Genomic DNA, 27,095 nt, shown 5'->3' on the forward strand with positions numbered 1-27,095 from the left:
TTTAAATGACACTAAGCCTGAAGCTGCCTAGCTCATGACTTTTAAAATACTTAAAGCTGGGCATGGTGGCGTATGCTTGTAATCCCTGCACTTGGGAGGTGGAGACAGGAGGATCGTGCAGGTTCAAAACCAGCCTTCTGGCTTAAGAGACCCTGTTTCCAAATAAAATACAAAATAGGTCTGGTAGTGTAGCCCAGAGGTAGAAGGGTTCCATCCCCAGTATCACCAAAAAAAAAAAAAAAAAAAAATTCTTACATTTCTGACAGAAAGTTATCTTAGAAAGATGAGGTCATTATTTATGAATAAATCAAATTAGACTTGAATTGTTTACTGCCAAAGTGATCATATGGAGGAGCTCCTGTGACTTCTTATCAAGGCAGTCTCCTTCCCAATCCCCTAACAGTAATTAAGCACTCCTTTTCTGGGAGCTTTCTTTTACCCCGTTGGATTTTATTTATGGTTAGACTCCTCACAGTGTAGGGATTAAGTACAGTAATAATGCATTCTTGTAGGCTGTAAAAATTTTTTTCCTCCACAACATTTTGACCTAAGGACAACTGTGCGAGGTCAGAACGTGCATGTCTATCTTCCCATACCTAAAATCTGCCCATCAAAGACACCAGAGCAGTATGAAAACATTGTGAACTAAGAAAAGAGAAAAGATGGAAGCCTGTCCATCTTGTAAAGTGCAGCATAAGGACATTTTAATGGAGAGTGAGGACGCTGTCTTCAAAACTATTTTTCATATAAGCCATCCATCCTCCAAAAGAGCTGAACACTGAGTAGAAATGATCCATTAACAACCAGCTAAAATGAAACTAATGTAAATTTTTTGAGAGAAATTTCTGCAATTACCACTTTATGTAAAGGCCGTATGTCGCATGGCTGAATTATACTGACAGCTTAAATCTAATCAGGATTCCCTAAAAATAAAGACTCTGAATTAGGCTAATATAGTTTTATAAATGAAAAGGGTAAGCTGGTGTTTCATAGAACTCTCTAAATGCTTTTAATATCAATTAATTGACTTCAAACTTGTTATTATAAAGTGACTATAAACATCTACCACCAACTTTTTTTTTTTTTTTTTTTTTTGTGGTACTGGGGATTGAACCCAGGGGCATTCTACCTCTGAGCTGCAACCCCAGCTGTATTTTTTATTCTTTATTTTGAAACAGGGTCTCACTGAGTTGCAAAGGGCCTAAGTAGTAGCTTAGGCTTCCGCGAACCATGATCCTTCCTAGCCCAGCCTCCCAAATACTGGGATTACATGTGTGTGCCACCATGCCCAGCTTACCACCAACATATTTTAAAGATGGTTGGATTCTGAAATGAGTATCAATGCCTTGACTTTCCATATAAGTTAAATATATTTATCAAATTTAAAATTGGAATAAATAATCTTTTATATTGTTTCATGGTTTGGATAGATCTCTTTTTGGAAATAGATAGTTGAGGGTGACTTATTTCTCTGACACAGGTTTTTAAAAGTGTTTGTGTGAATGTGTGGTGGTGCCTACTAGTTTAAGATGGAGATTTGGCCCCTTCTTAGAATACAAAGCAGTAGAGTACAACATATTTATTGTACATGCCTCGTCATGTTGCTGCTCACCATGAAGATTCATCCTTCTCCTTTGGGTCTCAGCTCAAACGACTCCACTTAAGAAGCCATTAGCTGATGGACTTCCGGGAAGATGGCGACCGAGAAAAGCGGGGCTTAAGAGCCCCGCTAACAACAAATCTCCATTACCACAAAATCAGCGCCTTTCATAGACAGAAAACACCATCACCAGTGAAACAAAAAATCTCCAGGCTCCAGAGAGAAAGCGGACTGAGAACAGAGCCACAGAGGAGATACACCGGCCTCGCGCCCGAGGATGCGGCAGACGCGGCAGCAGCGCCATACTGCCGGAGGCACCAGCGAATTCACGGGACGGCTACAGCAAGCCAAGGTGAGCCACTGCAGAACAGCCAGGTGGGATTTCTCCGCGCAGAGAGCATCTAAAGCTCCCAGTGGCCGAGCGCAGCACACGCTGCAGGGATTCAGAGTAGAAATCAAAATCAAGAAAAAAAACGCCAGCCCCATAGCCGAGGGCGTAGCAGCGGCGCCATATTGCCACCGGCGGCAGCAGCAGCGAATTCAGCGAGGCCAGTACAGCTACATCTGCGTACTCAAGAACAGTGAGTCAAATTGCGGGCCACAGAGGAGAAATCCCAGTACTGTACTCCCTGGGACTTGACCCAGTGGGGGAGGGGCGGTGGCAGAGATATCACACCATAGGAGAACGTGCAACCTGGCACCCCCCACAGTCTAAAGCAGCCTCTATCGACTCTCTGGGTCGGAGACTCTGTGATAAAACCCAGTAAAGGAGTAGTGGGGTCCGAGATACTACTGACTCGAGATCCAGAACACCTTAAGGGAAGTCATAGTGACCCAAGGGAAGAACCCAGAGAAGGCACAAACATCGGAAATCATGGGAAAGAGGAACAATACTGGAGCAATTAATGCCCACAACCCCACAACATCAGAACCCGATAAAACAGAAAATCAGAGATTTCTAGAAGATCAAATCAGGAAAATAACTGTAGAAATAATAGAGGTGCTTCGAAAAGAACTCAGAGAGAGCCAAAAAGAGATAAAGAATGCAATTAATGAAGTAAAGGCCTCAATTCAAAGCACAAACAACTGATTAGAACACATGGAGAACAGAATCTCGCTCTTAGAAGATGAGCAATCAAAAAATGAACTCATAGTTTCTAATCTAGGAAAAAATATCCGACAGCAGGAATCTGATATTGAAGAAATATGGGCCCATTTTAAGAGAGCTAACCTAAGAATAATTGGAATAGAGGAGGGAAAAGAAAGTGAAACCAAAGGTATCAACAATCTCTTCAAAGAAGTAATAGCAGAAAATTTTCCAGACATAGAGCAAGAGGTTGATACACAGGTCCAGGAAACTTATAGAACTCCCTTTAGACAGGATCGGAGAAGAGGATCCCCACGCCACATAATTGTGAAAATGACCAATGTGGAAGCCAAGCAGAGAATCTTAAAGGCAACAAAAACAAAGGGCCAAGTGACATTCAGAGGCAAACCAATTAGAATCACTCCAGACTTCCCAAACCAAGTCATGAGAGCCAGAAGGGCTTGGAGTAACATATTCCAAACTCTGAAAGAAAACAACTTCCAGCCAAAAATTTCCTACCCAGCAAAACTTTCTATCAAATTAGATGGAAAAATAAGAAGCTTCCATGACAAACAGAAACTGAAGGAATTTATGTCTTCAAAACCAGCACTAGAGAAAATACTCAAAGAGATTAACTACAAAGAAGAAATAGGTAACACACACCAGAACCGGAGAAATAAGAGTTTCCATCCAACAGACAATTAAGATTGGTTATCTGTGGAGATTCATTATTTGTTAGTCTTTTACCTATCTCTAAATGGTATTGTTTGCCTTTATTGTTGTTAATTTTTAGGATTTCTAGTTGGAATATTAATATACCTTCAGATATAGCAATTGGAAATATTTTATCCCATTCTATTAGTAACTGTTAACTCTGTTTATATTGTCTTTGGATATCCAATTTTTTTATTTTTTTATTTTTTAGGGAGTCTGTATACTCCTCTGTTGCCTATGCCATTGAAATCATAACCAAGAAATCACTGACAATTTCAATGTTGTGAGGTTTTACGACCCAGATTTTCTCCTAAAAGTTTATAGTCTTAAGATTTATATTTAGGTCTATTATCTATTTTGAGTTAATATTTGTATATGGGATTAGGTAAGGGTCCAATTTTATTCTTTTCCATGTAATTATTATTTTTTAACAATATTTAGTTAAAAGATTATCATTTCCACCACCAAATGTTCGTGGAAACCTTGTCAAAAATAACTTGGTAATATAGGGAAGAATTTAGCTCTAGGCTTTTATTTAACTCCAATGGTTTATATAACAGTCTTTAGAATAGTACTACACTGTTTCAATTATTGTAGCTTTATATGGTTTGAAATCAGAAAATATATATCTTCTAGCTTTGTTCTTTTTCAAGATCGTTTTGGGTACCTAGAGTCCATATTCCATATTAGGATAGATTTTTTTCTGAAAAATAAATACATAAATATATGATAGTTTCACCTAAAAAATAGAAAAAAATATTCTCTGGTAAGAAAGAAAGCAAAAAGAAATATTGAAATGTTATCTTTAAGTCATCAAAAGCTTGGTATCAGACAAATGAAACTGTTATGTGAGATTATCATTTTTAATTTTAGATAAATTGCCATAATACTAGATGTCAACTACTAAGCCAAGCATGGGAGGGAGGGATAGGGAGAGAATGGGGTGGGGATTGGGTGGGGGCTGACTGGGAAAAGTGTGCATGTATGTCTACAAAAGTATGTCTCCTACTATGATGTATGAATACAGTGCACCAATTAAAAAAAAAAAAGAAAAAAAAAAAAAGAAGCCATTAGCTACCCTCACCTAAATGGACCTCTCTCCAGTAAAATCTCTTTCATAGTGTGGCATAATTGTATGTATTTGGTACTTATCTACATCTCCTCCACTAACATGTAAACAATTAAAGATCAGAAACCTTGTTTTAGGAGTATAATGATTATTTGTTGTTATCCTCTTATCCATTCTAGCTGTTTCTTGGTCTTAGCATAAAACCTAAACTCTATGACTACAAGATCCGACTTATCTTTTTCACTGTTCACCTCTCCTGCCTTACTTTTGGTGGTTCTTTCTCAACCCTGACACACCAAGCTTTTTTCAAATATCCACACTTGTTTCTCCTGCCTTAAATGCCCTCTGCTTTCATGGTCTGTGATCATAAAATCTAAAGCAATGTCCTCCATCCTGTTCTCCTCCCTTCCTCCCAGTCTCACTATCTTATTATGGCTCTATGAAATTATTTTCATCATTTATTTCAATTCCTTTATTAGGAGGGGCCTCATCTCTTTTGTTCACTCTTATATTCCATTCTTTCTACAATAGTGCCTGACGGGAAGTATTCAAATATCACTGGATGAATAGAGTGTTGGAAAATAAAGTATCACCATGACAAGAAACAATCTGTTAAAAGTTCAGCTAGGATTTTTAGATTAGTTTTCTATGCATCTGGCCTATTAGATATTTCAGGAAAATCTGGAATACTGACTTTATAGTTCTCATTTATCCTGTGATATTTGTGGCCTTGGAATTAATGTAGTTGTGTAAGATGGAAGAGTTGTCCTGGATCCAGGGTTACTCTACTACCTACAACTCCTTGCACTCTGCCTAAGAATCTTCTTGAAAATATATGAAGCCTATTTCATCCAGTCTCTACTAGAACACTTAAAACTACAGGAGCTTCCTACATCATAAGACAGGCTTTCCCGTTTAATATGCAGCTCAAATAGTTGCTTTCCTATACCTCTTATCCATTATTTTCATACTTGGCACACCCAACCTAGAATGTTTGCTGTATTTTCATGTAGTAGGCTGTCCTCAATGTGCTCAACTCTCCTTTTATCCCTCTTCAAACTCTTTCCTACTCTGGACACAATTCAGGTGACACCTATTCTTGAAAGCAAACTAATGGTGGATTTACTCATATACAGAGCAATGGGACTGTTACTCTAATGTTATTCATTAATTTTGGAGGGAACGGCACCTGGAAATCACAATGAAAGGAAATCTCCATATTTATATGCACAAACACAAACCTCCATTTTTTAGTCTTCTAAGAACAAGGGAATGTGAACTCCTCATTTATATTCTAATAAAAGATATATGCTATTGGCACAAAAGTAATAATACAGAGTAGAAAGCTTTTAGAACTAGGAACATACTGCAGAGGTCATGTTTGGTGATTGAACATTATGAGCTGAGGGTATGCTGAAAAATGGATTAGCTGAGTGGGAACAAGAGTGGGTGAAGAATAATGGAAAATGGAGGCCAGGTTCTGAAAAGCCTGAAAACCAGGTAGAGTATGCACTGGGTGGTCAGTGAGGTGGTACGGAAGTTATTTGTATATCTCATCACACAGTTGATGTGATCAGAACTGTGCTTGAGAAAGAAAATACTAATCAACACAACAAAGGACACTTTGGAGGTAGAAAACTGACAAGGAAACTACAATGATATAAAGGGATACAGACATTTGAAGCAGTTCAGAAATATAGGCACAGGCCTAGAGGATAAGAAAATACTAATTTATAAAATCTGAAGGCTTGGCTGGTCCTCTCTTACACAGTAAGTTGTTCTCATGTTCTTTCTAAATCACAGTCAACTGAGTGAGCTTTGCCATGCTGCAAAGAAATACATCTTGTCTTTGGGTCCATGTCTCCCTCACCCTCAGCTGAGATGTCATCTGTAATTGTCTCCAATGAATCCACATGAGTTTTTTCATGCTCCTTTTCCTCTCTGAATTAGGGTTATGTAATTAAAGCAATATCATAATAAGCTTCTTTGTAACTTGTCACAGACTTTGCTGACCTCAGAGATGCCCACTCTTTAAAAACACCCTTCAACATGTCCTGGGGACAGTAATAATGCCACATACTCATTTGCTCTGCATTATACTTGCCTTTCTCCAAGAACTGATAAAACAATTCTGTTTACAGTTTGCCTAGTTCCTAGATACCTGGTAATATATTCAGGAATACATTAACTTAGGAATGATTAGAGAAATAATGTAGGAATGATTCAGTCCTAAATTATTACACTAGTAGTCTAGGAAAATATCAACTGGTTGAAAATATCCTATGAATAAACACAAAAATGACTTCCACACGACTTACTCATTAATAATTAGATCAGGAGCAAAACACAGCAAGCTTGCACTTGATTGTCTGTATGATCTCCACCCCAGTGCAAATGCCATGAGAAACATCCATGAGTATTGCAGAAGGGTCATTTGGTCATCCAGGTGTAAATTTCGGAATCCTGAATTAAGAGAAATAAACGTATGAGGCAACACTCTAGTTGCCAAGAGATCATCTCTCTAGGAAATCAAGAGCAATTAGATAAATGGGAGAGAGGCTTAATTGATAAAAGAAATTAAATGTTAAGTGAACACAGCTTTCTTTTGTCATTTGGCACATTAAGACGCTGAACCCTCATAACTTTTTAATGGAATTCTAGATAAGAGAACTTTTGTAACCTTTTGCTTATTTAAGTAAAGACAAACTAAACTCTGGCTTCAGACATTACTCAATGAATTGAAATTAATTTTTTTTTCTCCTGGTATTCACTTCTTTTCTCCTCGACAGAACAGGATGATACAGGAGGCTAGGTTACTCGTTTTTCCATTCTATCATAGGCTGGTCAGTTCTCCTGTACCCATAAAATCAGGTTTGACACCAATACTGTTTCATATAAAAGTTTTAAAACTATCTTAGCTGGATGTGGTAGCTCATGCTTGTAATCCAAGTACTTGGGATACTGAGACAGGAGAATTGTGGGCTCGTGGCCACCCTCAGCTACTTAGTGAGACCCTGTTTCAAAATAAAGAATAAAATAGGGCTGGGGGGGGGGGGTGTGGCTCAAAAGTCGAATGCCCCTGGATTCAATTCCCAGTACCACACCAAAAAAAACCCAACTATCTCGAAAATTAGATAGTTTACATTCAATGTATAGAATTTAGGGAAGATTTTAAAAATAATTTTTAGTACTTTCTGACAGTCAACATATTTGATATTTAAAATTTTACAAACTACCTGAAGGCAAATAAATGGAATTCTTGGAGATATCTAGGGAAATAAAATGTATAATATATCAGTGTAAAAGGAATTACAAATAATTAAGTCATATAACTCCAACATTATAGCATTCTATCTAAAATTACTATGCTATGGGTAATGAATTGAAAAGCAGAAAGCAGTGTTAAAAGTTTTACTGTAGACTCTACACTCACTTGTACACACCTAACTTCCTGCTTCTCAGTCCCCAGAACTGAATGAGAGAAATTAGACATGCCATGAGATCAGGATGATACAGAACCAGAGTGTTCTTGTTCAAGAATATACAAAGGAATTTATATATATTTGTATAAAAGTATACACTTTTTCTGTCATCCTTTGCATCTTACCTGGTATTGCCTTTGCCCATTTCACTGCTGCAATCACTTGGCGCCCACCTAACATGTTGAGTGTGGTCATGATCCTCCAAGTTGAATCTGGAACAGAGCTATCATATCCTGCATATAATACCTCAGGTTCAATGACCTCCAACAGTGATACCAGGGTTGGGGTGAGTTGTGGTAATGTTGCAGGAACTACTGTTTTGCTAGCAGGATTTTCAGAAGTGTCTTGTGAGACTCCTGTAGTAGCTTGCTGAATTCCTTTTATTTTTTTCTTAGTTTTTCGAGCTGTATTAAAAGAAATAATATAATGAATTGTTAAGAGGAAGGTATGGGTTGCCAAGTTCATTCAAGAGATATTTTTAATTTCTGAAATTATGAAGTCTGAAAGAAGAAAAATAGTTTTCAGCAATATGATAGCATGACATGGAAAAAGATAAAATATTTCCACAGTACTTCCCATCCCCACACTAACTTTTCCTAAAAGGAAGCTGGTAACTTATTCATTAGTTAAACCTTATGAAAAATAAGTCTTATAACAGTTTTAAAACAATATGAACAAATCACTTCTATAGATTCTTCCATGAACTGGTCTCATTTTTCACTCTAAATATGGAAATTTCACATAAGATCAATAAGGCAAATAAATTTTCCATCAATTGAAAGAAATGATCTAAGTTTGTAATAGTAGATTAGAAACTGTAGCTCATGGTTAACATAAATTATGATTTTATATATATAATGAAGATCCTTATCAAGATAGGAAGGGGACAGAGTAGACCATATGCTTATATAGTGTGTATTTTTATAACAGTAGATTTACCTGCTTAAAAAGTATGTGTCTTTATCACAAGAGAAAAATCTTTTTACTTTTACCAATAAATACTACATAAAACTGTCAAAACATTTGGGAAGATTAAAATAAAAACTTTACAAAAAACTTTAAATTTCTTCACATAAATTATCAGCATGTTAGACTTAAATCCTGGTTCTGGTATTTTGTAGTTGGTTATTATCTACAAGTAACTCCTTAGGCCTTAGTTTCCTATACTGTAAAATGAAGTCAATATTACTCCCTACCTGAATAGGGCACACAAAACAGGATTGTTGTGAAAATTAAACCAGTTAAAATATAATATGTTTAGTTCCTAACACACATATGAGACTATCATTATTACCTCATATGAGACCTGTCATCTCAATTTGTAGAACATGTTTTTAGGTTTTTTTAGATTTAGAGCTTACAACTCTATAGAGAAGTGATACAACTTTAAAAAGGAAGAGTTCCTACAGATCTCACAGAAATCCATATTCAAAATAACTGAATATAATTTGTTGACAACACAAGAACATGGATGTCCCAAATCAATATACTGAAGCAGTACTGTTAAAAACATCAATCATAACTTAGTCTAGGATGCATACTTTTCTGCGCTCCACATCAGAACAAAGAAAGGATAATAACAAGCTGGAGGACCTTTTTTTTTTTTGAGTACTGGAAATTGAACCCAGGGGCATTCTATCTCCGATACATCCCTAACCCTAATTTTTTTTTATAGTCTTTTTATTTTATTTATTTAAAAAATTTTATTGGTACATTGTATTTGTACATCATAATGGGATTAAAAAAAAAAAACTTGTGTAGACATACATGCACACATTCCCCAGTTAGCCCCTACCCAATCCCCACCCCATTCTCTCCCCTAGTCTTTATATTTTTGAAACAGAGTCTCACTGGGTTGCAAAGAGACTCACTAAGTAGCTGGGGCTGTCCGCGAACCGTGATCCTCCAGTTTCAGCCTCCCGAATGATGGGATTATAAGTGTGCACCACCATGCCCAGCTCCCCAGCCCTATTTTTTATTCTTTATTTTGAAACAAGTTCTCACACTAAATCGCAGAGGGCCTTACTAAGTAGTTGAGGCTGGCCCCGAACCTGCATCCTCTCTTCTCAGTCTCCCAAGTACTAGGATTTTAAGTGTGCGCCATCACGACTGGCTCATAAAGAAATCCTATTAAGCTTAATATTTAATACTTAAGTTTAGTACTCTCAGATAAGAAATTTGATAATGCCATAAATGTACTTGCTTATAAGTTCCACTTGACTGTTTATACCAAGAATAAAGTTTTACATTGGGATGATTATATCTTAAATAAAATGTATGTAAAACATTTAGGATTGACATTTAAAAAGTTATCTTCATTTAAGTATCAAGGACTTGAAGCTGACTTAAAATAAATCTTGAAATTTAGTTGGTGTGGGGTAATAGTATCAAAATGTACCACTTGCATTAGCACTAAGTTATATTTGTGGGGAGACCTGGTCTCTTGAGTGCTGATTTTACAACGTTACTCTTATGACTATCATTAAAAGTGAGAGAAACACTCTGTTGAACAAGAGCTTATTATAATATTGAAAAAAGTGAAATACATGGCTAATATATTTTGTTCTTAAGTATTATATAATCTGCTAAACATTTCTGACATATACAGATACCTATGAAAAGTAAAAGTTTTATGTACTAGGATTAATTCAAAACAATGATGAGGCTTTCATACTAAAACATGTATACAGATACTAATAACTTGTATTTTAAAGCCGTTCTTTCAGTTTGTCTACAAATAGAATCAGGTTATCAACCATATGTGTGCCACCTAACATCTAGTATATTATAAAATGGCAAACCACAGCTTTGTCTACCATGTGGCATATAAAATGAATCTAAGGTTAATTTTAGACCTACTTTAATGTATTTTTAATAGTATGAGGGTCCAAAATAACTCCATAAGTAGAAGAAAATATTAAAAGACTGGCATGATTCTTGACAAATGCTAATTTCCCTCCATTTTGACCCCTTACAGTCACCATTCATAAAAGTCTTCGATTGGTTAATACCTAATCTGAGAAATTATAGCTCAGATTAATTATATGCTTAAATTTTATAAGAAATTCTGACAAACTTTCAACAGAAGATTCACGTGGAAATGGTAGTGATGGTATTTAGATGCCAGTGACTGTTTTGGGTGACATCTAGTGAGGTAAGGGCAAAAGACTTAACTATTGTTAGTCAGCTATTGGTTATGAGGGAGGAGAATTAGAAAAAAATGTAGTCACCTACTCTTTGACAATCATTGTAGCTTGATTAAAGAATTTCCTTATAGTCGGGATAAAGGAGCACTTACCCAGGGGAAACATAATATGGTTAAAACTCCAAAGATCTTAAACTTGACATGCATTAAGGAAAGCACCTGAAAATGTAACTAGGTAAACAGTCATACTACATTAGTAATATGATGGAATTTCATTTGGTTTATCCTTTAAGGTTTACTCAAAGCTTATTTCTAAATATAAATTAACTGAGACAAAACACATGAAGGTTAGAGAAAAGTAGTAAAAACGGGCTGGATAAGATAAATCAGTCACTAAAAACTGAAGTTCTCAGTAAAAGTATAGTACACATAGAGAATAGCAAAATAAAGCTGGGTAAAAATCTGACCAGAGAGCAGGGTATAGTGGTACACGACACCTGTAATCTGTACTTGGAAGACTGAGACGGGAGGATTGACAGCCTCAGCAACATAGCAAGACTCTAAGCAATCCCGTGAGATCCTGTATCAAAACAGAAAAAGTAAACAGGGCTGGGGTGTTGCTCAGAGGTAGAATGCCCGAGCTTCAATCCCAAAGAACTCCCCAAAAATATCTCATCAGAAATTTAGTGTAAGAAAGTGAAGAATAACCTTTTGTTTTGTTTTGTTTTGTTTTGTTTTGTTGGTACTGGAGTTCCTGGAAGCCCTTCTACCTCCGGCTGCACTCCCAGGCCTATTTTATACTTTATTTATTTATTTTTTAATATTTGGAAACAGGGTCTCTTAAGCCAGCACAGCTGGCTTCGAACCTGCCCGATCCTCCCCTCTCCGCCTCTCCCAAGCACGGGGATTACAAGCGTGTGCCACCATGCCCGGCAAAAATAACCGTGTTTTGTTTTTTTTTTTTTTAAAGAGGGTAGCTATCATTTTATGCAAAGCAGTATTTAATTTAACATGTTAATATTATGGGGTCAAGGTGAAACAACCTGGTCATAATTAGAGTTGTATATGTGGTTTGGATAATTAGACTTTTTATATGTGAGGACATATAGTATGTGCTAGGTAGCACAGTCTCTCCTATCAAGTAAAACCATATGTACTCCATTTCTCTTTTAATATTTCCATCTTCTTCATAACTGGATTACTGCTATAGTCATTTGTCTCTTAATATAAGACCTGTCTTTTAAAAACACAATCTAATCATGTCTCTGTCCTTAGTTTTAATCCAATTTCTACTCAGCTTCTAGATTTAAAATTCAGTAGATTATAGTGGTACACACCTGGAATCCCAATACTTGTGAGGCTGAGATAGGAGGATCAAGGGCAAGGGCAGCCTCAACAACTTAGTGAGAACCTGTTTCAAAATAAATAAAAGAGTCAGGCATGGTGGTACATGCTTGTAGGCCCAGCGTTTAGGAGGCCGAGAAAGGAGGATTGTGGTTCTTGGACAGCCTCAGCTATTTAGTGAGGTCCCCTGCAACTCAATTAGACCCTGTTTCAAAATAAAGAATAAAAAATAGGGCTGGGGGTATAGCTCAGAGGTAGAATGCCCCTGGGTTCAACCCCCAGTACCACACACACAGGAAAAAAAAATCGAAATAAATAAAAAGAGGGCTGGGAGGTGTAGCTTGGAGGTAGAATTCCCCTGGGTTCAATCCCAGTATCCAAAGTAAGTAAGCAAATAAATACTAAATTAAAATTCAAAGACATCAGTGTTACTTCTTTCAGGACCTTTCCAAGGACAGAATTAGGTGACCTTTACCTTCTTTGCTTCTGTAGCATTATTCCTTTTCTAGTGTGCTATGCTATTTATTTTGTGATTGACTTTGCAATATAAATAGACAGTAAACTCCGTGAATATAGGCAGTCAATTTTATTCATTTTCTGTCTAGTGACTAACTTGATTAATTTGTTGAATGAAAGTGCTACTACCATAACAAAATACTAAATAACAAATCTGTTATCAGCTTAGCACATTAATCAAACTTGTCATTTCAACTATGGTAAAATTTTGAACTTTTCTCAGAGGGAAAGTTTTTAATGATTAGATCAATGTTTATTATACAATTTGTTATATAAACAGAATATCAAATTCTAACTTATAGTTTTAGGTTTCTTTACATGAAAAACAAAACCATATGCCTACTTGAGCCCCCCCCCCGCAACTTGCAGAGCTCTAGTAAGATATATACAGTTCCAAATAAAAGATATGTTTTTAAAAGGTAAAAGAGAGGAAAAGTGACAATATAAATAAATCTGATACAGAAACATTTTTAACCCTAGGGAATACTTTTGAGGTTTAAAAAAGGAGTAAGAAATGTGAAAGTAGAGTTGCTTCAAGTTATCTAAGTTTTGGTGTATGTAACAAAAGCTGGTGAAGAAACTTAAAGAGAATATGATATTCATGAAATACACTCTATTTTTATTGAGCAATAGTATAAAATGCTAGTCAAGCACATATATTAGATTACTACATTTGTTTACTTATATTAAGAAGTAAAACGATCAATGTTTATATAATACAGAGATGAACAAGGAATTTACATTACCTTCCAGGTTCATTCCAGCTTGAAGACATTTTCGATAGCGGCATGCTGGGCAGTTTTTTCTACGAATTTTATCAATGATACAGTCATTTCTTCCAGCACAAAGATAATTGTGCTGTCCTATATGAAATAAAATGCACTGTTAAAACTTCATAGCTCTTAAAGGACATTTTTATGGACAGCCTCTTTTTTTGTTTTGGGTAGAACATGGCCAAGACCCAGAGGCCCTGATTACGGAAGGGTACAGTATACTTGCCTAACATTAATTATATGGTTGAGAGATCAACAACAACGGCAAAGACTTACTCTGTTCATCAAAAAATTTATTAAAACAAAACCTTACTGTAGCATACATGTATAAAGTGTACTCTTAAGTATACTACTTAATAAATTTTTCAAACTGAGCCACCTCCACGTAATTAGCTCTCAGATAAAAAACAGAATCGTATCTCACAAACCCTCATTATGCCCAAGTCTAGTTACTGCTCACCAAAGGTATGGTACTTTTAAAAAATAAATTGTGCTACATATAGTTCTTATAACAGTTAGAAAAGATGTCTATAATTTCTGTTTTGCAAGAGACTAAATAAAGAGGAAACTGGCTTAAAAATATTGTAGGAGTTCAAAAGGGAAAACTAATTCAACATTACACCACTATATGCAAATAAAATATGCCTCCTTCCCATTTAAACTGACATGATACAGGTTAACAATTATATTTAATCTTTTTTTTGTGTGTGTGGTACTCGGATGAAACCCAGGGGCACTCTATCTCTGAGTAACATGCCCAGCCCTATTTTTTTTATTCTTTATTTTGAAATAGGGTCTCACTGAGTTGCAAAGGGCCTCACTAAGTAACTGAGGCTGTTTGTGAACCACAATCTTTCTGTCTCAGCTTCCCAAATACTGGGATTATAAGCATGCACCACCACACCTGGCTTATTATATTTAATCTTAAATGCTAGAATTGCTAGCAACTGGTTAGAATGACGGACTTGGTAAACTATCACAAACAGATCTTAGAGTGATCATTACTTTATATCCTTTTAGAATATAAGGATGTTTGAATTCACCTTAGATTTCTTACTGATTTTTTCATCATCATCATTATTACTATTATTTATTATTATTACTTTGGTATAGTGCTAGGGATTGAATTTAGGGTAATGCTACCTCTGAGCTATACTCCTAGTTTTTTATTTGGAAAATAGAGTCTTACTAAGATGCTGAGTGCCTTGGTAAGTTGCTGAGGCTGTCCTTGAAACTGCAATCTTCCTGTCTCATCCTCTCAAGTACTGGAATTATAGACTTGCACCAACATGCACAGCTACCTCACACATTAATTTAAGAATGCTACCATCTAAATCTTCAGGCACCAACTGTTGAATAATGTGTTAGGAAGAACTGCAGTTCTCTCCTGGCAAAAGTTTTTAAGGAAAACTTAAAAAGACTAAAAAGAACTATTCTCTCACTTCAAATACACATTTTTGTAGCCTTCTTTTAATCTGGTTATTGCATATTGAAAAAAACTAAGGGAGGGCTGGGCGTGGTGGCGCACGCTTGTAATCCCCGCGCTTGGGAGGCAGAGACAGGAGGATCGCGCTGGTTCGAAGCCAGCCGTGTGCGCTGGCTTAGGAGACCCTGTTTCCAAATTTTAAAAAAATGTAAAAATAGGCCTGGGAGTGTAGCCCGGAGGTAGAAGGGCTTCCAGGAACCCCAGTACCACCACCAAAAAAAAAAAAAAAAAAAAAAAAAAAAAACCTAAGGGAGAATCTGCTGGCCTGGTAAAACTAAAAGTTATCTTATAGAAAGCCAGCATGTTTACACAGATAGTACCAGATAATTTAAGATTATTCATTTGAGTGTGAAAATGTGTGTGAGTATGTGTGTGTGTGTTAGTTACTAGGGATGGAAGCCAGGGGTATTCTATCTTTGAGCTACATCCCCACCACTATTTTATTTTTTGTTTTGAAACAGGGTCTCACTAGATTGCTGAACATCTTACTATGTTGCTAAGGCTGTCCTCGAACCTGTGATCCTTCTGTCTCAGCCTCCCAAGTACTGGAATTACAGGCCTGTGCCACCACATCCAGCTATTTAAGATCATCTTAAATTATCTAGTACCTTGCACTAGTGTAAGCACCTTATACTAGAGGGTATGTCTTCACAAGACTGTTGGGACATTTCTCAGGAACAAATCATATTCAAAGGAAAGAAAAAAAAAAATCAATGTTATCAATTCACTAGGTTGAATATACCTAGTCCTGGTTTCCAGGATAAAATCCTTCATGCCTAGGACAATCTAAGACTTGACTTGGATTTAAACAAAATAGAGGAACCTGACAATTCTTTGTAACATGATGTTTCACACTGCTCTTTAACTATGAGTTTGGGAAGGATGGTTAACTATATCAGGTTGAGTCGCTGGTGAAGAACAGGCTGCGGAGTTGACTAACAGACTGTAACTTACCTGTACTCCAGAGCTGCTCTTCAGTACCATGTGTCAGGACTAGTTTCTCAGTTCCCTTCTGTATTCTCTAAGTTCCCTGGCTTCTTCACTTGGCACAAAATAGAAGCACTAACCCAACAGTTCTATCCTCTATAAAGCAAAAGTAGGAATAACAGGTGCATCCATAGTTGATTTAATAATCTATTAGAATAGGATTTAGTATAAAATTGTTTTGTTTCTTATGTATAAATCAAAGAAATTCAACTAGTATTCACTGTTTCACAAGGCATGGATATGTATTACTAACAATCATTTCCTATCAATCCTTTTAAGTTAATGAGAGATCTTATTTTGGAGTTCCTGTTTTCTACCCCTCATAAATTCCCTAATTAATAGATGTCAAGTAAAGAGCCTTTGGGGCAGCTGAAACCTTTTAACATTGTTGTTTACATGGTACTTATTTTGGTACTTATTTTTTATGGTTAAAATCTATTTGGCAAGCCGGGTGTGGTGGTGCATGCTTATAATCCTAGCATTTTAGAGGCTGAGACAGGATCGTGGTTTGTAGGCAGCCTCAGCTACTTAGGCCCTTTGCAACTTAGTGAAACCCTGTTTCAAAATAAAAAATAAAAAATAGGGCTGGTGGTATAGCTTCGAGGTAGAGTGCCCCTGAGTTCCATCCCCAGTACTACCAAAAAAAAAAAATCTATTTGGCAAGATTTTCTGGTTTTCTACTTATGGCAGGTGTGGTAGCCAGCTTCCTGGATGGCCTCAGTGATGTCTTTCTCCTCATATTTACATTCTTGTGTAATCCCTTCCCATACTATACCAGGATTGGCCTCTGTGGCCAAAAATGTCAGAAGTGATGGTATGTCAGTATGTCACATTTGAAATTATTTTGAAACATACATTATGTATCTACATTAGCCACATACTCTGTTGGATTATTTTTTCTGGGGGAAGCCAGTTACTATGTTGAGACTAACTCTTGAAGAGGCCAGCACAGTGAGTAGTTGTACCTTCCTACCAAATGACATGTGAATGAGCTTGGAAGTGGAGCCCTGCCTTAGCCAAGCCTTCAGCCTGAATGTAGCCTCCTTAAGAGTCCTGGAACCACCCAGGTATGCTTCTATTCCCAGAAGCTATACAATATAATAAGTTTTTGTTCCTTTACGCTACCAATTTTAGGGATAATTTTGTATAAGCAATAGAGTATTCATATAGTAGGGATGGTAAAGTTTTTTATACAAATTTAAGCTTTAAGAAAATATAACTCAAGAAAAATATTTAGTGAATAGAACAGTGATATATGGGCATGAGCAAGATTATCAAAATGGTACAGAAAATAGGCAACACAGCAAAGGACACGTGGAACATGAAGATTGTATGACCTATTTAAAATATCTGAGGATTACATATAAACTTCACCTGTCAGCTTGGGCTTTTTTCTTAATATGTTCTCAGTAGCAGTGTGGTATAATGAGCAGTATACTGGTAGAGATGCCAGAAAGCTGCCAATCTCAATTCCAGTTCTGTTTCTTAGCTGTGTAATTATGGGTAACATTTACTATATTTTCAGGGTTTCTGTCCCCCTATACACAAAGTTATAAAAATTAGAACCTACTCTGGTGGGCTTCTGTAAGGCTTAGAGGAAATTATATAGATGGTTTTTATAATAGAGCCTAGTATATTGTGAGCACTCAATGGGTAATTATTTTGTAATTACTTTTATCTCAGTATATAACTAGATTATAAATGCCAGATGCCAAGAGTTTATCATATATTTCTTGGTGGGTCAGTGTACATTGAGGTTAAAACTGTGTTTTGTAGACAGATTTGTTTAGCCCCATCTTTGCTACTTAGCCTCAATTTTCTAATTTGTTAGGCTCAGATTATAAAAAGATCTAAGAACTCACAGAACCATCATATTTTTGTGACTTCGTTCTTGGTACATGGCAAATTAGTGGTAAGTGATGCTTAACTCCTTTATGACTTTATCAGTGAAGACTATGAGCATTTCTGGGAAACAGGAATATAAGAAAAAGGGGTTGGAGGGGAGAATGATCTTTGATCTAGTACACTGGGAAAAAATGAAGCTATTTAAAGTTTTTTCTGTATATAGAAAAGCAACTCCCAGAATACTGAACAACAACACGAACACAAAATAATCTATCTTTGATCTGGGTTGCATGGACAATAACTATGTTAAAGTTCTCCAATTTTCTAAGAATAGTTAAATGGGTATTTGTTATACTATACTAATTTTCTATAATTTCTAGCAGTTATCAAAATGGAGTGCTAAGTATATGATGTAAAATGACACAAAGCTGCATCGTTATAATTAAGAAAGTGTTCCAGCCAGGTGTAGTGGTGTGCATGCCTGTAATCAATCTCGGTACTTGGGATGCTGATATAGGATGATTGCGGGTTTGAGGCCAGACTCAGAAATTTAGCAAGACCTTTTTAATAAATAATAGCTGGCGGTGTAGGTGGGCAGTAGAATGGCCCTTTGCTCAATCTTCAGTTCCAAAATAAAATAAAAAAAAAGTTGTCCAAAATGTATTTCAGCTTTAAAGTATACAATAGGAAAAATAGAGGAAATTCTAAAAATTACAGAGTATTAAAGGATTGTACAATTTTAGAGATGGAAAGGACGTTTGAGAACATTAAAATCCAAAGAAAGGAAAAAGCAAAGTGATAACATATTTACTTAAACCCTTTCTTAGTCAAGTAACTAACCATCAAACTGTTCCAAAATACTTTAAGTGATAAACATTTTAAAACAGTATAGCTACTATTCAATTAATTTTTACTTGAAAACAACTATAATAATTTAACTTTAAAGCAGTGAATAAGCACAGCAGGCCTAGGTCTGCCACGGTGCAAGGTTAGCTTTGTTTTGTTTTAATTGCATTTACATGCTTATAGGTAGGGCATATTGACATCTCTAATATCATTTCTGCCCTCCTTCTGCCAAGTATATTTGGCCAGAGTGACACACTGAAGTTATTTGAATTTGTAGCTCTAATTTATGGAACAGTAAATGAAAAATGTTTTTTATTTTATTACTTTTTATTTTTATTTACCTTATTGGTGCACTATAGTCTCACATCAAAATGTGGATCATGTTGACAATGGTATACATACATACATACATACATACATATATTTTTTTTTCACACAGTACTTGGTTGCCCCCCACCTCCCACTTCCCCATTTCCCCATGTTAATAATGTTATAGTCACATGTATACACATAGTCACATGTAGCTTTTCCATTAATAACTCTAAGTCTTCTTCCTCCCCTACCCTTCCTTCCTGGCTTTGCTGAGGTTTCCCCTCCATTATCTGGAGTCCCTCTGGTATTCCTAATACTCCCTAGCTTGAGCATATTAGAGAAAACACAAGTCCCTTCTCTTTCTATGCCTCCCTGATCTCACTTAACATAATGTTCTCCGGGTCTTTCTATCTTCTTGTGAATGACATGATTTTGTTCTTCTTTATAGCTGAGTAGAATTCCATTGTGTGTATTTCTCAGAATTTTGCAACCCATTCACCTGTTGATGGAGACTTAGGTTGGCTCCATATTTTGGCCATTATGAATTGTGCTGCTATGAACATGGGTATGCATATGTTACTGTAGTTCTCTGATTTCAACCCCTTTGGAAAGATAGCCAGGAGTGGTATAGCCGGATTGCATGGTGGCTGCATTCCCAGTTTTCTAAGGAATTTCCATACTGATCTCCATAGTGGCTGCACTAGTTGTACACTGAAAAGAGTTCCTCTTTCCCCACATCCTTGCCAGCATTTGTTGTTATTTGACTTCTTTATGCTTGCAGCTTTCTGATTGCTTGTGATATTGAACATTTTTTCATGTACGTAGTTGCCATTTGTTGAGAGATTAAAATGTTTTTTTAAATGCTCAACATTTTCTAAAGCTTCATTGCCTCATTCTGAATTCTACTTTCAAAAGTCAACTTGTCAGCTGGGCATGGTGGTGCATGCTTGTAATCCCAGCGCTCGGGAGGCTGAGACAGAAGGATCGCGCAGGTTCAAAGCCAGCCTCAGCTACTGAGTGAGGCTCTCAGCCACTTAGTGAGACCCTGTTTCAAAATAAAATATAAAATAGGTCTGGGAGTGTAGCCTGGCTAAGCCCCTGGGTTCCACCCCCAGTACCACAAAAAACAAAACAAACAAACAAAAAAGTCAACTTGTCTATTTTGCTATATACAGCAATATTATATTGTTATTATGACTGGCTTTATATCATGGAAACACTCAAGCAGTTAAAGTGCTGAATAAAATGAGGACAAGAGAAGGCTTCTTTGTTTTGGATACGCACTCAATATCATTCACATTGTTAGGGACACTGCACTAAGCAGAAATGGGCTTTCCTTATGACTCTTCTAGGTGGGAGGTACTATACTGACCAAAGTTTGCATTCTTTTAGCCTAGGTGGGTAGTGAATAATTTTATAGTTTGCTGATGTACTTAAAAGTAATCCAAACAAAGTGACTCCTGTAACTTTCAAGGATATGCAAACATAACTCTAGCCAAATTATAATAATCCTCACACAGTGAATAATTATATTTCTTTAAAAATTAATATAATCAGAGCTTTAGGTAATCTATTCTGGCCACAGAGCCTTCAACCTGTTTTACAAGTAACTAAATTATATGATTATCTTTCCCAAGAGGATTCACGAGTAAGATTTTAGAGTTCCTTCTAATTATAATTTGCTATGACGTACATTTCTGCTTCTTTAGGGCGATAGGGCTATTGCCCCTGTCAGCAGTTTAAACCCACATCAAGTATAAGGTTTATATTAAAACAACACTTACTTTCCTAACTTCCTAAGAGTTCATCGCTCCTTTCTCTGTACTATAACCTCTCTACTTGCAATTGTTAACCCATCTTTCATTTCCAAAGGGTAGTGATCAGGTCTTAATAGTGTTTATACCACTTAGTGTGGTTCCTTTGCTTAACAGGAGAGGGGAGAAAGAAAGAAATGAGTATTTTCCTCTTTATATTTCCACTGTTGTTCATTTCTAGACTAGTATAGCTGGTGGCTTTGAAACAAACTAGCCTATGGGGAGTGGAAGCCCATGATCTAAAATGATGAGCATGATGCTTCTGCCCAAACTTAACACCATCATTGCAATGATAGCACCTTCTTACAGTGTTACCTTCAGCTCTCTGACCAAACTCTCTCCCATCAATTTATACTTAAAATTTTTTTTTTAGTTCTGCTGTGTTGTTTTAAATAATATCTCCTTTCTTTCAGAGGACCTGGGAGCCACCTTCTTTTGCCTCTTTACTAAGGTCTAACCTTTGAAGGCTTTGAATGTAATTGAAACTTTAAAATCATCTGTGAGAAATAGAATAAAATAGAGCTGAAATAAACTCTTCAAAACACACACTACCTTCCACTGCTCTTTTGAAGAATACTTTACAGCTTCCACATGTCAAGACCCCATAATGACATCCTGAAGCTTCATCAGAGCACACCAGGCAGAGTTTGGGAGGTGGTCCCGTTGCTGTTGAGGAAGTAGATGGAGGAGAGCTTACATCTGGTCTCATTCCAGGGCTAAAGGAGGAGGAAAAACAGTGTTATGATTTAATTGTCATGACAATTAAATGATTGCCAGAATACATTTCTTTTACTTCCTTACTCCATATCATCATGCCACACTACACTTTTTTTTTTTTTTGGGTGGTACTGGGGTTCCTGGAAGCCCTTCTACCTCTGGGCTACACTCCCAGACCTATTTTATATATTTTTTAATTTGGAAACAGGGTCTCTTAAGCCAGCGCGACTGGCTTCGAACCTGCGCGATCCTCCTGTCTCTACCTCCCAAGAGCGGGGATTACAAGCGTGTGCCACCATGCCTGGCACACTATACTCTTAATACTTTAAGTATTAGCAGGCACTAAAATTACCTATCTAAATACACTCAAGAAACATTATATTCTTTTGTGTAAGGTTGAGAATGAGGTATTCTTTTTTAAATTATTATTATTATTATTTGGTGGTATTGGGATTCCTGGAAACCCTTCTACCTCTGGGTTACACTCCCAGACCTATTTTATATTTTTTTAAATTTAGAAACAGGGTCTCTTAAGCCAGCATGGCTGGCTTCGAACCTGAGTGATCCTCCTGTCTCTGCCTCCCAAGCTCCCAAGCGCAGGGATTATAACCGTGAGCCACCACGCCCGGCAAGAATGAGGTATTTTTCTGAAGTGTCCGCCAAACAGAAGGGTGAAGTTGTAGTTCACTTAGCATTTATAATTTTTAATTAAAGATTTGTTCTATAATCACCTTTACTAAGGTGCCACATTAATAACATCCATCCTTTCCTAAGTGTTTAGTTTATGAGTTTTGTTAAATAATTAAGTCATGTAACTACCAGTAAGAGAAGATATTTTGATCACCCCAAAAGAGTCCTCCTATCCCTTTAACTGCTTAGGACATCAATATTTTTTTCATGAATTTTGAGATCTTATACATTTATCCTTTTAGATTCTATCAAGTTCCATTACAATTCCTTCCCTTTCTCCCTCCCTTTTTTATGGGACCTAGGGGTATTTACTTCAGAGCTATACCTCCAGGCCTTGTTATTTTTTATTTGGAAGGAGGTGTCACTAAGTTGCTGAGGCTGGTCATGAACCTGTTATCCTCTTGTCTCAATTCTCTCAAATACTGGGATTACAAGTATGTTCCACCATGTCTGGCCTACCTATATCTTTCTACTAGAGCAAAATCTTTTGCCAGTTTGGTTCTACATTTCTCCTTTCCACTGTTAACCTAGCTGAGACCAGTTTCTTATGACTTAGAAAGACTAAAGTTAGGCTTTTGCCCCTGAGGACCATACTGCCCTCTCCTATAAGTGAAAATACACTGAAGAAAGGTGAAAAATGTGAATCTGGTTCTCTTACCAGGTTCCATTTTTCATTCTGTAAACTTCTCAACCACAGTGTTTATTAGTGTTTAATTATTAGTGTATAAAAGACATTTTTTCTTGAGTACATTGAACTTTTCAGAAACACTGCAAGATCTATAATGGATATACATTCCTTTTACCTATATTCACAAAATCTTAACATTTTGCCACATTTGTTTATAAACATTTTTATAAAGCAATGAAACCATGATCTTTTAATGCTAGAGGAAAAATTAAATATTACATTTTATATTTTATGATATAATAGTATTTCCAGTATTATACCTTGTTAAGAAATTTTCATTTCATATGCTAACTTTAAAATCTAGTAGCTACAAAGAATTTCTAGTTTTCTGCTTTTAATTAGAGACTGCCCATTCTGTATTTGGTAATGTATTGTCAATCAGACTTTGAAAGTGTGGAAGTAGCAACCTGCTGACACAACTTTATACACTTAATAAATGTGTAGAGCTTTATTTATCACTTATACAAAAAATTCACAAATATACCACTTATCTCTAAGCTTTTCTTAATTTGTCTGAAAGTTGCCATTTAGATGTAAGCTTGGATTGAGTGGGAGTGGTCTCTTTTTATCCTTTATTATTGCATACTTTTGTTTATTTCAGACAGTAAACAAAAGGTTTATATTTTAGCTAAGTCTTAATTACAAATATGCTTAAACTAATTCACAGAGAAAACTAACTTAAGGGACTCTTAATTATCAATCTAGTTTACAAGTTATATTTATCAGCCAGGTATGGTGGTGCACACCTGTAATATGAGTACTTTGGATGCTGAGACAAAAGGATTGCAGGTTCAAGGCCAGTCTCAGTAACTCAGCAAAACCCTCAGTAACTTAGTGAGACCCTGTTTCAAAACAAACATAAAATGCAGCTATTGGTATAGCTTGGAGGTAGAATGTCCCTGGGCTTTAATTCTCAGCACCAACCCCTCCCCCCAAAACCAAACAGAAACAAAAACCCAACATAAATTATATTTATCAAATAACATCTTTTGGTTGTTTGTTTTAGGGATAAAAATTAAAAGGCTTAAATAAGCATATAATGATAATCTGTGCTATAAATATTATGTAATAAGCCAATAAACTCAGAAGTTCCCCCTAAATTCTGTCCTCAAATGAAGCTTCCCCCATCTTATCACCTGCTTATCTAAGGCTTGGTTAATAGGATAGTATTCCTACCACCCCAATTCTGGGAATAGGCCCATGGTTTCACTGTTCTCCAACTGCTGTCAAGAAGAATTTCTGCATGCTTCCATATCACAAGGCATTGATTCCTTGATAGATCTGGGTGAGTGAACTGAGGACGTATTGAAATTTTATGATAGAAGAGAATAACCTGAAATGGTTCTGTTCTCAGTCTGGCACAAACCACCCAGATTAATGGGAACTTGTGACTAACGGTGCTGCTTTGGGCTAGTGTTTTACAGAGAAAGAGGAAGGTCCCAGAGTGAGCAAGCAGAGCACAAATGTGTTGTGGGAGCAAAACTCTCCCTGGCTCTATTCTGAAGGTGCTCTTATTCTTGCTCAGCCAGTCTCTCTTATCACCTGACATCTGTTTTTAGGGACTAACCAGTTGCATGTATATTTAGTTTATGGAAAATAAGCATACTGTTTAAAGACTTCAAAGGTTAATTTTCAATGATTACCAATTTTATATACTGTATACACATATTTGCATATATATATATATATATAAATATATTCTTAAATAGTACTTGGTAGTACTTTATAGATTAGAATACTTCCATGAATACAATATAACTTATCCTCCCAACAACTCTGTGAAAAAGATGTCACCAGCAATGGCAGGTGGTTGATTAAGGAGCCTATTTGTGGTTAAACTGACATGTTTCAGATCTCAGCTGTACCACTTAACTACAACAGCTTGTGTGACCTTGGTAGTTATCTACTACTTTAAGCCTTAATTTCCTCTAAACTGGGAAAGACATCATGCATGAGTGTGTGTGTGTATGTATAAAAAGAACACATAAAACGTACATTCCACATGTCCTAGATCTAGCAGGCAATTGGTACACATTCATTTTTTTTTTTTTCACTTTCAGGAAAACAGAAGTTTATGAATAAGTACCATGAAGGTGGAAGGTAAGTAGCTAGATTTACAACTAGAATGGAATTCCCTAATCATCACATATAAATTAGGACATATATGGCAAAACATGGTCAAGTCCCTGAATTGTGAGCTACAGGTGGCAAAAGGAAAAGTTAAATGAAAAGCCAAATAACTAAATGAATAAGCAGACTGAAGGAATTCTTAGCTGATAACTAAGAATCTGGAAGTAGTCAGGTTTCTGGCATCCCTTCACCAGGCGATATCATGTAAGAACAAAGTTACATGAAAACCTGCCAGCTGGACCACGGGGGAAAATAGTTTTTGTCATACAAATATGAGGACTGACTGATGGTCTACACTGAACACCATTAGGAGAAATGGATGAATACAACAGTTCAATGAATACAACAGTTCAGTTACAAATGTATTTGCTATGATTTGCTGAAAGGGATAGTGTAAAACAAAATGTCTAGAACTCAAGAGAAAATCATATGGAACTGCCATCTTTTAACAAGAAACCATGGCAAAAAGAAATTAAAGGTATACCTTAGTAGCAGTGCATATTTTGCCTCTTTGAATCAAGGAAAAGATAAGATGCTATGGTCTTAAAGGACATCACCATCTGTAATAATTACTGATTTGCTTCCTTTGCTTACAGTTCTGCCAAACATTCTGAAGATGCTGAGAGGTTAAATTTTGAACTGAGTATACCCAGAGTGCTTTAAGGAAAGAGCCACGGAACAAAATGACTTGCTGTCCTAGGTGAGTACTTGAATTTCATTGATTCCTAGTCAGAATGGCATTTGTACCATACACTAAATTATGCCTGAGGTTATTGAATTTAAGTTAGAATTAGGAGTGAGAAGAATGCGTTTATTTGTCTTTTCCCCCCATTTAACTTTTTTGTGGCAAGAAAACTGATGAAAAGAGGGCCATGGATGAAACACTTATGGATGAATTATTAAAGTTAGTCATACACCTTATGAAGCATTTAAAATGTGCAGGTAAATTACATCCATTCATCCAGCTGACACTTTGTAGGTTCTGAATGCTAGGCACCAAGAATATAGAAACCATATATGAAGTGCATTATTGAAATGATAATAAACTTGAAACTTTAATCCAGGAAGGAGTAACGGAATAACTTTTTAGATTCTTGTTTATGGTACTACTAGGAAGGCAGTCTTTCAGACAATCTGCATTCAAATACCAGCTTCAGTGTTCTAAAAACTGTGTGTCACTGGCTAGCCAGTTTAACCACCTCTTTTGAGTTTGTTCCCATATTAGTACCATTTTGTGGGTTTTTTTGTATTATACTATATTAGAGTGATGTGAAGCACTGGTGTATATTTGATGATCATCAAAGAATAGGGATCATCTCTCTTTTTCTTTCCCATTCCTTCCTTCTCACTTGAGGACCCCAAGGAAAACGAAGTGCTATGAGTATTCCCTGTGACCAGGGAAGGTTCGTGGCCAGAAATTTAAGTTCAGGTTATTATAGATATTTTTGATTCAGCAGATTTTTTTAAAGGTTAATGTGTAAATGTGGAATTTAAAACCATATCAATGATATTTTGGTAATGTAACTCAGTTAAAATCCATTGGTCAATTCTTTGTTTTAAGTGGATCTTTAGCCTAGCATGGTGGTGCATGTTTATAATCTCAGTACTTGGGAGGTTGGTTCTCAGCCAGCCTTAGCTACTTAGTGAGTGAGGCCCTCCACAACTTAGTGAGACCCCGTTTCAACCCTGTTTCAAAATAAAGAATAAGAAATAGCTCTGAGGATGTAGCTCTGAGGTAGAATGCCCCTGGGTTCAATCCCGTGTGTGTGTGTGTGTGTGTGTGTGTGTGTGTGTGTGTGAGAGAGAGAGAGAGAGAGAGAGAGAGAGAGAGAGAGGAGAGAGAGAGAGTG

General features: G+C 36.4%; 1 protein-coding gene across 2 annotated transcripts in view; it reads right to left on the reverse strand.

Annotated features, from left to right (window-relative positions):
- The window catches only part of NR3C1 (nuclear receptor subfamily 3 group C member 1), a gene marked incomplete at both ends in the record, with an annotated part of 95,479 nt that overhangs the window by 7,036 nt on the left and 61,348 nt on the right, over positions 1–27,095 (reverse strand). Inside the window, 4 exons of one of the 2 annotated variants that reach the window (XM_080690202.1) lie at positions 6,789–6,933; positions 8,078–8,356; positions 13,704–13,820; positions 21,570–21,736. In XM_080690202.1, coding sequence (XP_080546328.1) covers positions 6,789–6,933; positions 8,078–8,356; positions 13,704–13,820; positions 21,570–21,736 — 708 coding nt within the window. Of the gene's footprint in view, positions 1–6,788; positions 6,934–8,077; positions 8,357–13,703; positions 13,821–21,567; positions 21,737–27,095 lie in introns of both variants that reach the window. The other variant, XM_080690203.1, reaches the window with a different exon arrangement.

This window comes from Muscardinus avellanarius, assembly GCF_963383645.1.
Source record: "Muscardinus avellanarius genome assembly, chromosome: 1".
In the NCBI taxonomy this organism is placed as follows: domain Eukaryota; kingdom Metazoa; phylum Chordata; class Mammalia; order Rodentia; family Gliridae; genus Muscardinus; species Muscardinus avellanarius.